At 36.2% G+C, this 15,564-nt stretch overlaps 3 protein-coding genes across 5 annotated transcripts in view; 2 read left to right on the top strand and 1 right to left on the bottom strand.

The window, feature by feature from the left end:
• LOC119084358 (Kv channel-interacting protein 1) overlaps positions 1-704 on the top strand; it is a 67,545-nt gene extending 66,841 nt beyond the window's left edge. For both annotated transcript variants that reach the window (XM_037194304.1, XM_037194305.1), the window contains exons 5-6: positions 1-195; positions 267-704. In XM_037194304.1, the coding sequence (XP_037050199.1) occupies positions 1-195; positions 267-395 (324 nt within the window). In that variant the 3' untranslated portion in view covers positions 396-704. The remainder of the gene's footprint in view (positions 196-266) is intronic.
• An 8,974-nt stretch (positions 705-9,678) lies between these two features.
• Positions 9,679-15,266, top strand: LOC119084354 (interleukin enhancer-binding factor 2 homolog). Of its 2 annotated transcripts, XM_037194300.1 has the most exons (6): positions 9,679-9,854; positions 9,925-10,017; positions 10,080-10,208; positions 10,289-10,821; positions 10,896-11,089; positions 15,132-15,266. In XM_037194300.1, the coding sequence occupies exons 1-6, from the start codon at positions 9,783-9,785 to the stop codon at positions 15,227-15,229; spliced, it is 1,119 nt and encodes a 372-aa protein (XP_037050195.1). In that variant the 5' UTR covers positions 9,679-9,782; the 3' UTR covers positions 15,230-15,266. The 2 variants fall into 2 exon arrangements, with proteins under 2 accessions (XP_037050195.1, XP_037050194.1); XM_037194299.1 differs by lacking the exon at positions 15,132-15,266 and having other exon boundaries at positions 10,896-11,398.
• Positions 13,246-14,452, bottom strand: LOC119084357. The gene is made up of 2 exons (XM_037194302.1): positions 13,974-14,452; positions 13,246-13,907 (listed from the first exon to the last, which is right to left on the bottom strand). The coding sequence occupies exons 1-2, from the start codon at positions 14,347-14,349 to the stop codon at positions 13,342-13,344; spliced, it is 942 nt and encodes a 313-aa protein (XP_037050197.1). The 5' UTR covers positions 14,350-14,452; the 3' UTR covers positions 13,246-13,341.
• Positions 15,267-15,564: the final 298 nt, after the last annotated feature.

The following is a 15,564-nucleotide window of genomic DNA, read 5'->3' as shown; positions in this document are numbered from 1 at the left end:
GACTTACTCGTAACGTTATCCACACTTTTGCGTGGTTCCGTTTACGAAAGACTGAGATGGACATTCAAATTGTACGATCTAAATGGTGACGGTTGCATTAGTCGCAATGAATTATCTGAAATAGTACAAGCAATTCACGAACTGATGGGCAGACGTCCCCATCAGCCGGAAGACGATCGAAAATGTAGAGATCAGGTAAGTTTTCAGGCAAAGCAGCAATTGTTTGGAACAATTTTAAAAATGAGAAAAAATACTGTCAATTACAGGTAGACAGGGTATTTCGTAAATTGGATCTAAACCAGGACGGTGTAATAACAATCGAAGAATTTTTAGAGGCATGTTTAAAAGATGATCTGGTCACAAGGTCCCTCCAAATGTTTGACGCTACACTTTGATGTTCGCCGGAAGTTATTGTTAGCAACAAAAATAAGGAAACGATTTCTTTGATAGATTTGTAAAATATTTAACAAGCAAAACAGAAAATAAAATTTAAAAAAAACGAAAAAAAATGGCTGAAATAATGCAGAATAGGGAACTAGACGGGATCAGACTGGTTATAGATATAGATGAATGCTTTGTTGTGGTGTTGGTATGTGATCCAGCCCGCCACTTATCACTATTACCATAACTGACTCGATCGCATTCAGTTCATTATGGGGAATTCCAATTTTTGAAAAACAGCCCACCAAAATCGGACGTATTTTTTTGCAAATATTTCTTCTTTGCATTTATGCAGAGAAATTATGAATTGGTAAACAAGCAGAGTACCAAATTATCATTTCTCTGTATTTACGTGAAACGGAAAAACAGTTCCAGGTAGTACCGCCTCGCAAAAGCAACGCCATCTATGAAAAAATTCAATCAGTCAGATTTTGGCTGCAGAAGTGTTGTATTTTTCAAAGGTTTGCGAGGGAGATCCCTCAATGAACATCAACACAAGGTATGGTCGAATGTCAAACTTTGTATGGAGCGGAGGACATAGCGATTTCATATAAACAAACTCATCTCTAATGTGAGGTGAGTTTGTTTATATGAAATCGCCATGTCCTCCGGTTTGTATGAACAGACCATACCTGGTTTATACTTTCATTGAGATCCCTGACCCATTTGCAAGTCTTTTTGCGTCTCTAATTTTTTCTCAATATACTTTTCGTCACTCCGTTTGAACCTCGCCTCGCTCGTTTTATAACATCACCTGTGACAAAAACAACCCCATATACCAACTTGTTGAATAAATAGCTATTATGTCATCGAGTGATGGATGCTTCTTAGACACTAGATTATGAACATTGTCCCTCGAGGTAGGGATGCGTACAAAAGCATTCACTACGAAATCTTTACTTTTCGTCATCTATGTGAGAAGTAAACTACTTGATTGTCCATACCGTTCCTTTTCCTTTTACCTTATCGCATAATTTCGTTGAATTGCTTCTGTGTAAGGTAAAAGCAAAATAAAGTGATCGAGTCTTGTTTTTGACAATTGAAATTTAATTGTCAAAGAACAGACTCGATCATTTTATTTTGCTTTCATTTTAGATAACGAAACAAAGCGCCTTTAAGATAAAAAAAATTAACAGTGATTGTGGATCACCACGGAAAATCCCAATATGCGTGTGAGATCTATAAGTGGACTTAGCACCCCCATTTTTTGGCATATAGCTGTGTAATGCATATTGCGAAGACTGTAGTTAAAATAGCTGTGTAACTTATATTATAGCTGTGAGACGCATTTTAAATCTATCTCGAGAAATAAATTTTTTTCCTAAACTTTCATGAATTTTGCGGTCACCCATCCAAGTACTACCCGCGCCCATTGATGCTTAACCTGAGAATCTGACCGTCACCTTTGCTGTTGTGCTAATTTTGCTTGTGCTTTAACACGTTCTTATTTCGAAGCGTTGCTACCGCAATATAAATTCTACAGCTATATTATACGGCACACAGCCGAATTCAAGTCTGTAGTTTTCATATTTAGCATTTTTACTTTGGTGAGTTGTCATTGCATTGTTTCAGGTTCTGAAAGAAAGTGAATTGTGACTGCCTGCGTGAAGAATCGCCCATTCAATTGTTTTCTGTGAAATGCCTAGTTTGACATTTGGGAGCAGATACTTGGCTTAATTCGTTTCTAATGTATTGAAATTTCTGATACTTTCATTCGTCTGTGTTTCCACGGATTTTGACTATTGAAGAGGTATTTCTATAGCCTGACAATCAAGCTTTATTAAAATCAGCCAAGCTATTTTACGATTTTTCTTTATCTGTTAACATTGAGTCCGACCAAGCGTCAGTACGAATCACAACTTGAATGCATGGTTCCATACATTTTCTCATAAGCAGCACACAGCTATATTTTTCATACGTCAAATATGCGTTACACAGCTATGATATAGAGTACACAACCACAATATGCAAATTCTAGCTATAAAATGTGTTCTCGGTGCATAATGTAGCTCTGTAATCTATAATATAGTTGTGTAACTCACATTGCAGGTAAATAACCAACATTAATAGGATATGCGTTCAGTAGCTATATTTTTAGAGGTCTTGCAGCTATATTATAAGAACTGCAGCCACATTATAAGTTACACAGCCTTTAACGAAATCTACGAATTTTCCGTGCGAGATCCATGTGCAAAAAAGAAAAGAAAATATTTCGTAAAAAGTGAGCTTCCGATTTTGGTGTGTTGTTTTTCGAAAAAAAGCTCCCAGCATTGTCGCCCAAAAATTCAGAAAAAAAACCTTAAGTACATCTTTTTGTAGTGTTAAAGAAATGAAGAGTTTATTTATAATAACAAAAAATTATAATTAATAAAACAGAACAAAAAAACAATTTATAAAAGTAAGACAAAGGGAGTTACGAATGGACAAAAAAAAAACATAAAAAAACGAAAACAAAATTCAAAATTTCTGATACTCTAACCGGAAAAGTGCTTGAAAATATTGAACTATTTAGAAAAGAAAAATTAATTTTTAAACTTAAAAAAAAGTTGTTCTCGATGTGAGTATAAAAAAAACAAGTTAACGTTATCTGTTAACACAAAGATGTTAGTTTAGAAATCAAACAAAAAATTAAAAATTTACAAAAATGGAAAAATTTAAAAAATGTTTTACTAAACCAAAAAAGGAAGAAAAAAAAATTCTTGACGTGTACACGTTCGTCAAATTATTGTTGCTAAATTGTTGATCGTATAATTCTATGTAATAGGCTTCAATAACAACAACAAAGATTAAAGAAAAGAATTTTTGTGTCTAAAAAAAGCATAAAAGCTGGACAAAGAAATTTGAATTTAATCGAATAAATTGGTAGGACAACTTCAATAATAAAATAATTTCATTTTGTAAGAGTTGGGCATGAGTGTTAGGTGGTAGTTAGGAAATTTACTGTGGTTAGTAGAATACATAACGAATTTGGCGACGAAACTTTTTCTTTAGTTAAGGTAGGTGATCAACACAAATTCGATCTACACTTTTCGGAACAATCATCTCCGTTCTCGATTCTCATCTCTGATTTCAATGCAGAATATCCACTGGTACACCTTTACCTGGTACATACAAGTTAGAAATGTGGCCCATATATTGGCAGGTTTACTGTGACATTAAAATTATGTTTGGAAATTTCGAACTGGCATTTTCACATTCACTTTCAGATTTTTTTTTAGAAGGTAAAGAAAACCTGTGTGGCACCATATTTTACGAGCTAAATTTAACTTCACCTAATCATCATTTCCTTACATGGTGGATTTAATAACGAAAATTTTAATTGTTAAAAATATCATCTTAAAATATTGAGCCCATAACCTGCATGCCGAGTAAATTCAAGTAACAGTGAGGGGGAGATTGCCTTAATAGCAATTAAGTTGTACCGGGTAAAATTAGCTTCAATGACAAATTCGGTGTTCCTCTTATTTGAAATATGTTTTGTTTCCGATCGATCAAAAGGATCTCTTAGTTCCAAGCAAGTCTTTCACTGCAGCAATAGAGGTGTCTGATGGATTAATATGATCATAAAACACCGTCGATTTGAGCTGTCTTCCGTAGACGGATTTGTAAGCTTAACTGTGTCTTATAGTCAATACCTTATAGGGACAATTTCATTGCGTTTTCTTTTTCGACGAATTAAAAATTTAGGCGAAGGGCTGTAAAAGCTAGTGCAATGTTTCACTTTGTAACGAAACGATTAGTAGAATATTGGTGTAAGAATTATTGTAATGTTAAACAAGTCGAATTCTCTAAGAAATGAAAATCTATAGTTCAGATCGAATAATGAACAGAAACTTGAATTCGGTCAACCGAGAGTTCGACTTAAAAAGATCATTTTCGGCCTTTGTAATAAAATTACTTTCACACGACTTCTGGTTTCAGAAGTAAGTTCTTTATCAAGATTCCTGTGAAAGGAACCTTAATCTAATCTTTAAGTCAGTGTTCTCAGTGTCTGCCTTTTGTTTAAGTGTGAAAAACAAAAACCAACTTCCGAACCGAGAACCTGTGTGCATATCAGTCCATCGTAAGGCTACTTTTTGCTCCACTACTAATATTTTTGAGCGGATGAATACCGTAACAAGAGTATGATTAGTGTATTATCAGGTGTTCTTCACTCATCGAAAAGAAACCAAATTAGCTCAAAAACAAAAATCACAAAATAAAAACAAAAGAAAAACAAAAGATTTTAGGGTGCACCACTGGTGCACTGCACCAGCCTGACATGTATACCATAAGTTGGGCACATATTGTTCTTTCATTGATAAACTATTTATGAATGAAAGAACCATATGTGTCCAACTACTGTTGTATGTACCACCCCAACTTAGCAAAAACGTAACGTAACCTCAATTACTTTGTTTCAATTTCAGGTTATGTTAGTTTACAGTTACTTGAACATGATCTATAGCTGTAGCTACATATAAAGCTTTTGTCAATGTAGATTTTCTTGTAAAGAACGAGCGGCCTAAAAGTTGACAGTCTGGTAAAGTGAAATAAAACGAAGACGAAAACGAACGAGAGCATTCTCAGAGACATAACCTTAAAGCTTTTGTAATTATTTCGTCAACAGATGAAATAACCTAGAAATAGGGTGGTCATTTAATGAAGGACTGAAATGCACACTGAATCACGGTCTCTTATAAAATAATTTCTGTTTTAAGGCCATGCCAAATTAAAAATCAAAAATTTTGAGGAGCATATTCGAAATGTTAACATTTGATTTAACAGGGAAGAATAACATGAAAGTGTGAATAAAAAGTCAAAAAATAACAAAAGCAATTCATAAGATATCAAAAATAACTCACGACATAAATCTTTTCGCAATTTTTGAAGAACAAACAAATAAAAGAAACAAAAATCTGAAATCTTTCTTTCAAATCTGTGATGAAGATTTTTTTTACTAAAAATTTAAAAAAAACGATCAAATGTGTGTGAAAACTTAAACTCTTTTTCCCAATTAAAAACGTGAAGCCACTGCTGTTGTAAAAATAAAGACATTTCTTAGCAATAATGAGACTTATACTTGTGTGTACTTCTAGTACTCCGATTCGAAATTTACCTAATTTTAAAAATTGTTGTCCATTTAAAAAGAAAATTTTTGACAAAAAAGAAACCGTTTTTTGTAATAATGTGTAAGTATATATTATGTCATATCTAAACGTTTAAAACATTTTTGGTGAACTTTTCCATTCTCATTTTCTCATTCCAAAATGTAATAAGAATAAAAGCAAGTCAAAGTGAACCATAGAGATTTTTTGATATATTTCACGAAACAGGAACGATATACACCAGACGCACAATATTTTCTTATAACTCGCTATAATTTCACACTAGCTTTGCAAAGAAGCTCTCTTTTCGTCAAACTGAATTTCAAAAAAAATACAATTTTTATTTGGTGTTTTATAAAATAACCTCATGGGACAAGTGGGTTGGCCAGTAGAGGCGCCACATTTTTTTCATAGTACTTATTATGTGCGGCTTATTTTCATGTGAACCAACTTCACATTTGTCATTACAGAACAAATGTCACCATATGAAGTTGGTTCACATGAAAATCACAGTCTGTCACAGAATGTACTAAAATTATGAGAAAGCTCTATTACATTTCTTCTTAGTTTCTAAACATCATTTTTCTATAGGAATAACAATCAGTTAGCCGTTAATGACTTTTCAGTACTTTATTCTTTGCGCTCTATTTTCTAGTGAAAATAACTTTAATCTAGTAAACATCCAAGAAGTGAAGTTGGTTTACAAAGAAATATGACCAAATTTACTGCTAGAATTATTCGAAAATCTGGTTACATTTCATCGATTAGCCACATTTTATTTATCATAGTACTTTATTCTATGCAGCCTGTTTTAATGTGCAGCAACTTCACAAATGTCATTACATAGTAAATGTCATAATAGTGAAGTTGACTCACATGAAAACAAGCCACACGTCAAGATCATAATAGTTACATTCGAGAGATGTCATAGTGGCGCTGTCATTTTTAAACATATTTGGGTGCCTACACTATTTTTGAGAGGCGATTAGCTCTATGGCCAAAAAAAACAGACACATTTTGAAATCGGAACTTTTCGAAAACATATGCCACAACGACGTCATTGAAACTATAATAATAAAATGATTTTTTTTAGAAACAAAATAATTGTGGGAAAGTTTTTGCTTTTCTTTATAACTTCGACTACGATAATGAATCACCAAATCAAGAATACTAGTAGTTTTGGGCAGAAAATTTCCTGGTCGTTCCTTCCACATTTTCCTCGAAAATTTCAAAAAAATACAAAATTCCGTACTATGCGTCTGGTGAAAGGGTATGTAATAAAAACATGGAAAAATTTCGTCTGTATACAACTCATTTTCGAGCTCATTTTATATAATATCAATAAAATACGATTAAAATTAATTTAAAAAAAAAACGAACAGATACCTTCAGAACCTAGTCAAATTACCGAATGAGAAAGAAAAACCAGATGAATTAATAAAATAAATGGAGAAATCAAAAATGAAAAGAGACAAAAAAATAATGGAAACATGAAAAGAATTTTTTTGAAGACAAATTAACAAAAAATTTAGAAAGCGAGATAAGACAAAACACCAAATTTAAAACTGAATTAGGTAAAAAAACAAAAATTAACAATTAATTTTTTGAATATAAGAATTGAAATTAAATTTAAAACAGAAAATAGAGAAGAAAACAGAGGAAATTAGTCATTATAAGTCTCTAAGATGACAAACAATCATTAAGTTGTAAAAAGTAAATAAATTATTAGTCAGAATTTAACTTATAAAAAACAAGTTGTTTTATTTAACTCAATAAGGAACTTTACGTTTAGAGTGACCTGACCCAGAACCAAGTTTGTATATGAGGAGGTTACACCGATCGCTTTTGGAAATTTAATTTCCTTAAAATAGGCCCTGATCGCTGTGCATGAATTTCGCATCCACTGAACTGTACTGTAATTTTCATACAATTTTGTAGAACAATTTCAGTTCAATTGAAATTTTGTATTGAAATGCAGTTTGACTTACCGAAAGCAGCCATGTTTTTCCTTTTGCGACAGCCCAAGTTCACGCCGTAAGTGCGGTCGAAATTCAAAATGGAAAGTGCGGAGGTCTTTTTAACGTAGCGTCATTTTCATACAGTGAAGCGTTGAAATGTATTTTTTGGTTCACTTTTTCATCGAATCGTTCACTTAAAATTCAAATTTTAGGCACACTTATGGCGTGAATACTCATTTCAGCCAAGGTTAATGTGTAGGGGACAGGGAAGGTAATGTCATACATAACCGAATCAGATGATTGTATTGGATGGAAACTTGGAAAAAGAATAGGAATACGAAACCCGGATGTAGTAGGGCGGCAACTGCTACCAGGCATTTGATTCGAACTTTTTTTTTAAAGAATTAGTCAAAAATTTGAGTGATCACCAAAAATACTTCAATACTCCTCAAAAACTGGAAAACATCATCAAACCTCAAGGTCGTTTATATGAGGAGGTTAGACAGACCGCCATTAATTCAATTCAATTCAGGAGGTTACACCTGATCTCTGACCATTGAAGTTTATTTCAGTTCATTTGAAATTTTGTCGGTACCGAAATGCAGTTGAAGTTTACCGACATTTTTTATGATAAAGTCTCAGTGAAATAGTGGCGATCTGCATAGCCTTGTCATATGTAATCTTCGGTAACATACGAAATTTCAGCGGACAAAACAATTTTTCTTATTGTTAACGTTCTGTCGCGGTCGACTCAAGAATCCAATAACTCGTTTTCCATGTAGCTATACTATTGGAGTAGTTTCAAACAATTTACTAGGTGTGACTAGCTTCTTTGAAGTCGTTTGTAGGAACCGGCTCCAGACTAAAAGAGGTTCTTTGTACTGGTTCTCGTTTTACATTACCTAATTGGAATCATTTTCTGTAGAATGTAGATAGCAAGTGATGATTAACCTGTAATGCTTTGCAAAGCTCTGCAGGGGAACCAGTGTAGTCTACTGCAATTTGTAGATAGCAAGTGAATACAGAAAATACGTTGAGGAGCAACGATGTGTTCTCAAAGGTGTTGAGGAATTTCGCGCCGTGTCATTCACAACAACCCACAAAGTGACATTTTCCTTATACAAAATGTGTCATTTTGTCAATTATTGTGAATGACGGGGCGCGAAATTCCTAGCAGTCATGAACTGAATTTACGCTCGAATTATGTATCAAAGTTCAATGGAAATGTTTGACTTTATAAGATCTTCTAGTTTTAAGCATAAGGAGGGATTCTTTTGAAAAACAGCCTACCGAAATCGGACGCATTTTGAAGTGGACTTTTTTATATGTGCCTAGAAAGGTATTCGACCCTAGAAGCCAAAACCACTTTCAAAAAAATTCTTCGAAGTACCATTGAGCCGAATAGGGACTTATTAGGTTTAAAATTCATCGACACTGAAATATGTGCAGTTAAAGTTTTTAACCGAAGACTTACACAGCGAGGGGTAAACCACTCTATTTTTTGACGTGATTAACATGATTAACATGATTAACCAGTGATTAACATGATGACGAATTGCTGATTAACCAACATTTGACCGGGGGAATCGTCGCAAAACTACAAATAAACGTAAAATATAGCGGTTAATCAATTTTAATCACCGATTAACCGTTTGGATTCACAAAACTTATGTTTCTGATTAACAGATTAACTGATTAACCATGTTAATCACAAAATAGTGGTTTACCCCTCGTCACACAGTTCTTACTGAAATTTCTCGAGGTACACAAAACGCACATGGTCGTGTAGGGTGTCATTTGACAGGTAATTTAATGTGCTTTTGGGCCAAATAGGGTCTTATGTGGTTTGGATGCATGTGGTTTGGATGTTTGAAAGTGGTTTTAGCTTCTAGGGTCGAATACTTTTCTAGGCACATATAAAAAAGTCAACTGGAAAATGCGTCCGATTTCGATAGGCTGTTTTTCAAAAGAATCCCTCTAAGACGAACCCAAAAATTAATCAAACAAAAACCGGTAGTTAACTGCAAGTGGTTTTGAACGCGATGTAGTGATACGCAAGAAAATGATTATTCAAATAAAGTGCCTGGAGCCTGGAGCAGGTCGGTTAAGGTAGAACGGACGAATATAAACTTCTTTATCATCTCACATAATTACAACCAGCGCCATCTTCGAACGGTTTCTTTTGACAGCTAACAAAAAACGCTTTCCATGACACTTTGCGAACATTGGCCGGCCTCGACAAGTCATTTCAATACAAATTCTAAATAGAAATTTTGTGATATTCGTAACAAAAAAGATGGTTCGTGGCGGAATTCGTGGTCGAGGAAATATGCGTGGAGCGGGTGGTATTCGTGGCCACTTTAAAAAGGTAAATTTTTACCGTAAACGCTCCAGCAATTGATTGGTTCTAATTTGCAATCATTTTTTCCCCCATAAAGGCGTTCATTCCCCGACATCCATTCGATCTAACACTAGCTGAAGTGGTTTTTCCAAGAGTCGGACCTGCACCGGACGATTCAGCATTGACCAGTGTAAGTTTATTGCTTGGAGTTGGCATAAAAACGGCAAACTTATCGCTCGATTGATTTTGTAGGCTTTGCTGAAACGTAACCAAGATCTGAGTCCAACCGCATTCGAGCAGACAGCCATTGCAAATTTGGTCACCAAAATACAGGCCGTCTTGGACAACTTGGTTGTGGCTCCGGGAGACTTTAACACTTGTGTGAGTATCTCGTTTTTCAATTTTACATTCAGGGCGGCAACCCGTGATCACCACCAATACAAATTAATTCAAAATTTCAGCAACTCGATGAGGTCCGCCAAGTTGGATCGTTCAAGAAAGGAACAATGGTGACTGGACACAATGAGGCTGACATTGTCGTCATATTGAAAACGCTACCGACCAAAGAAGCTTGCGAAGCATTGTCCAAAAAGGTCCAAGAGGATTTAAAAACGTTGATGAAAACCGAGGTGGTCACCAAAGCCGATGTTCTGAAAACCGAATTGCACGACAAAGGTTTCGACATATCGAACCGGCATGCTTGTGTCAAGGTGCTGATCACCACTTTGCCGCAAAATATTCGCAAATTGGAAGCCGACACCCATCTAAATGCGAAAATCATGCAGAGCCACCTGGCTGCCATTCGTCATTCGAGATGGTTCGAAGAGAACGCTCACCACTCATCGATCAAAGTGCTGATCCGCTTGTTGCGAGACTTGTGCAAGCGTTTCGAAGCATTCCAGCCACTGTCACCGTGGATCTTGGACCTGTTGGCACACTTTGCCATCATGAACAATCCTAGCCGTCAAGCATTGCCCATTAATTTGGCTTTCCGGTAATTAATATACGCCGTGCGCACTATGTGTCATGTTTCCGACTTCAATGTTCTCGTTTCTCCCCGATTTACAGGCGCGTATTCCAACTGCTTGCCTCCGGTCTATTCCTACCTGGCTCTGCAGGCATTTCCGATCCCTGCGAAAATGGTCACAACCGTGTACATACGTCGTTGTCGCTGGAGCAACAGGATGCGTGCTGTATGTCGGCTCAAACGCTGTTGCGAGTATTGGCCCATGGCGGATACAAACACATTCTTGGCTTGGAAGGTAATACGAGTATTGCACGTGAAATGTCTGTTTGGGATGGTGTTGTCGTGTCGCCAGTTGAGGCCGTTTATGTTAAGCCAGACGATAAAAAGGAGGGAGACGAAGATGACGAGATGATGGAGGGCGAAGGCGATGATATCATGGAATGAACGATTCGAACGACTACGTTCTTTGGGGTTCCGTTCTGCTCGTTTTATTTTAAGTCAAAATTATTTTCAATTTGAAATTACTTTTATGTCGTAAATTGTCTCTAATTTGTATGTAGCGATAAGTGGAAAAAATATAATCCGAGTTTTCTGTGCCGTAGAATTCCTCTTGGTATCATCAGTGTAAATCTGTTCGATCCAATTTTCCAGAAATGAAATTCGCGACATAAATTTTGCATCAAAAAAGTTTGACAATTTAGGACGATTTCATTGCCGGAAAACAGGTTCTGTGTGTTTGTCCTTTGTTTCAGGTGTCACAATAAGTGGTTCGGTTTGTCAAGTTTCTAAAAGAACAGGCACCACTCCAGACGGTCACAAAGTCGGTGACATTTTACGGAAAATATCCACGGAACCGTTAAAACTTCGACAAGCCCTAAAAGTTCGAGAAGTCTTTTCGCCAAAAAGCGACATTGCACACACCAAGGCGTTTTTAAGAATAATTTTTAAATGTTCTTGAAGTTCAGATAGGCTTTTTTGTTAGTTTCTCAGTTAGAACTGATATAACTAGATGAAAGGAGTGTCTGATCGACTGTGCGTTCCCCCCTCACGCAGTTGTAGCAATTAAAGCCGTTCGAAAACTCCAAGAAACGAAGTATTTCAACAATAACTGTGTCTGAACACAACGACGTATAAGCGAAGAGATTCGCCAAGATGTCAAAATTTGTCTGTAATTTCTCTCTCTCTCTCTCTCTATCTTAATTTCATTCATAAAATCGACTGCGAAATTGAGACGCCTCGGCGAAATTGAATTGTGGCGTACATTTTGTGATGTAAGTTCAGTTGAGTGGGGAGGTAACTGTGCCTTTACACAAAAGACGTATGCGAAGTTTCTAATGCTGTATGACGAGAGATTTTAAAAATTTTCATAAAAGCTTACCGCTGCACTATATCTACGCTACAACACATAATTTACGCTACATCGATGTATTTCCATCACATACTTGTTGTGCTGAAATACTGTATTTAAAAATGTGGCATTTGGTGTTGTTGTGGCGAATATTTTCGCGTACGTCGTTGTGTTTAGGAACAGTTATGAATGAAAAATTTTAAAATCTAGCATTGCAACATTTGAAATCTCGGATACGTCGTTGTGTAGCCTTACACAGTAAGGATATTCTGTATAGAAAGAATTAGCGCTACCTTATTACTGAGCCTAGACACTCGAAGATAGTCATCAGAACAACATCAAATGCCAAATTTTTCTGTTATGGCAATCCAATAGACTGTTACGAAAAGAGCTGGAGTTCCGAAGACCAGTCAATTTTAACTTGCCTTGGGGTACTTGTCATTGCATATTTTCATATAAATGTTTGACATATCCCTCAAGGCAAGTTAAAATAACTTGTCTAAATTGTATTTCCTTCTCTCTCATCATAACAGCCTATGGATTGCGACGAGAGATCTTAAAATATTTCATTCATAAATCTTGCAGCCACACTGCATTTACGCTTACAATCCTACCGACTCCTTGTACCCAAGACAACATAGAACACTGAAATTCGGCTTCAGAGTCAAATTTGTCCTCCATACCAGATTCTTCGAGTAGAGCGAATTAAATTCTCATTTATCGCTGAAAACTTGACACATGGAGTGACGGTGGCAAGCAAAGTTTTCTCTTTTCTGTTATGGCGCCAGAGGCACATCTAGAATTTCACCGAAAGATATTGCCAAATTTTTCCATTTTTTAGTGATTCACATCTCAATCAGTAACCTAATAACACCCATGTTGCCTCTTACACCCATGTTGCCCCTTACAACCATGTTGCCCCTTACACCCATGTTGCCCCTTACACCCATGTTTACTTAAATTGCCTTGGCTACATGACCCTATGTAATATTATAGATCAGAGCAAAGATTTTTCGAATGAAACAACTCGCTCTTTATTTCGTACATTTTCTTTTATTGATTTGATACCGAAGACAGGATCCATATATATATACGTTTTAGACCGTTTGAGTATGCTAACATCATCTATTCCTCTACCCAATATCGCAACTACCATAAACTACAACTACAATTCGATGCCAATGACGCTAATGGCAGATTTAAATGCATGGGTCGTGTTTCGTGTGACTGCACAGTCCCTTGATGGCGTGGCTCGACGGAGCTATTGGCACTCGAAATAGTTTCCCCGTTGGCATACAAACGCAAATCTTGAACTGATTATTGTCGAGTTTAATACCATGCTCCCCGACTATCGGAATATTTTTAACGTCCACAATTATGCCATCCGCTCCACTCAGAACGATCGATCCGTTGTGCGCTTTGAACACCAAATTCTGATCGGCAGAGATGAAAATCTCTTTGCCATTGATCCTAACGCCTTCGGAGCCGCGAAACAGCATTTTACCCTTGGTACTGTTCAGACTTAAGGATTCATGAACGGGTGCTCGAATCTGTGATGAACTGATGATCTTGGCATGTAAATTCTGTGCGCCCATCATATTGTAATGTGGTTTGTGCGTCGTGAAAATGGGTTCGTTTGTCTGTGGGTCCCGCAGAATGAAATGGTTTATTTCGTTGAAGGCGGTGCCATTCTTGCTCATCAACATTTTGTTGTGGGTTTGACCGTTCAGCTTCACGAAGTTAATGGCTACATTCGAGTTGTCAGCTGCAAACCAGAAAATTTAAATTCGAAAAGAAAATCTTCCGCCGCTAGGATAAGTCACACACAGACCTGTGATATTCATAGGAACATCAGCGAATCCTTCGATAATTCCGTCTTTCTTGTAAAGTCGATCGAAGTCCGTAACACCAAAGAATTTGATGGTCTCCGCCTCTGGTACCATTTCCATGAATTCCATACCCTTACCCAATCTCAAGACTCCGATTATAGTCATAGTGAGAATCAGATTACCAATGGTCATTACGAAAATGATGATGACTATAACCCAGAATGCAAACGCATTCCGTCCACTTGCTATAGGCTCTATTGTTGGTTTATTGTCGTAGATCATTCTTCGATTATTTTTGGATAATGTGTTAGCTGCACCATCCGAAATTAAATCGTCTGTAAAGCCACTGCGATTTAACGAATTGTTGTATTGCTGCATCTTCTTCTCCGGTGTTGGGGATAGAAAAAATATTTTCTATTTTGATTTTTTGCAAAGCGAAAGAATGGAAAACTTTTCTACTGTGGAAAATTTGACATTTCCCAATTTTTTATTGATTTTCCGGAAAAATTTTCCAAACTTAAATTTTCATCGAACTTTGCGACTGGGACTGTTAATCGCTTGAGATGAAAATAATTTGAAAAGCGTTCTGGATTAACCTGACACCGTTGTCTCGATGATTGTTTGTCGAGTGATCCCCTAAGTCTGGTTTCCGCTTAAAAATGTTCGCCGGAGAGTCACCATGAAGGATTTCTATTGGTGGAAATTCGTCTCTCTCGTTCTTTAACCAATAAAAATCCTTCACGAAGCACCCTTATACGAAAATGTTTAAGTGGAAATTAAGCCTCAAGGTTCAAAATTTAGTAAACTTGCGAACATTTGTTTAGTATATTCGGTGACCGTTCCACACAGTTTAACAGTTTCAATGCTGAAATGGAACGCAACAAGAGCTTTTGTTTCTCTGAACAAACAGATAGTCCAAATTGTTCAAATTTTTTACGGTCCGGTACATAATGCAGTTACTCTAGTTTCTCAAAGATTCTAAATCAATATTTCAGTCTTGAATGTTGGAAAAATTTGGTCTGTAGGTCTGTACTTCTTTCCTATTGTGTACTTTAGTTGGTGACTTCAATAAATGTGGAATCAATGGATTTGAGTCTGTGATCAATATTGAATCATTATTGAGCGAAACTAATGAAATCTCAATTCCCCTTTCCTTTCAGATGCAATCGATGCACAAACAAACAGTGACCAACTGGATGTAAAGGACATATTTACAAACAGTATCTGCTCTGCAATCAACGATAATAAATTGTTGTGAGTGTCGATAAATTGAAAATGAAGAACATTTTGTACTCTCGCAATGATTGGTATTTTTAATCGATGGGAAGCTGCTCCAGATAATCATGGTATAGCGCCCAGAAAAGTCTTTACCGGTCTTTACACTGTCGTGCGAATACACGTAAAGTCAAAGTCATTGGATCTCTAAACTCCCTACAAAGTCACAAATTCGAAGTAAATTTCCTGTCGTTTTTTGTGCATTTACTGTAAGTGTTACAACACTAAAAAGTTTAAAAATACAGAATGTATAGCAATGCCTCAGCCATAGTTATATATGAGGATCGCTGGGGCAGTTATCACGGAAAACCCACTGAA

Source organism: Bradysia coprophila, unplaced genomic scaffold, assembly GCF_014529535.1.
Source record: "Bradysia coprophila strain Holo2 unplaced genomic scaffold, BU_Bcop_v1 contig_732, whole genome shotgun sequence".
Taxonomy (NCBI): Eukaryota; Metazoa; Arthropoda; class Insecta; order Diptera; family Sciaridae; genus Bradysia; species Bradysia coprophila.
This window is presented reverse-complemented; position numbering and strand designations above follow the sequence as displayed.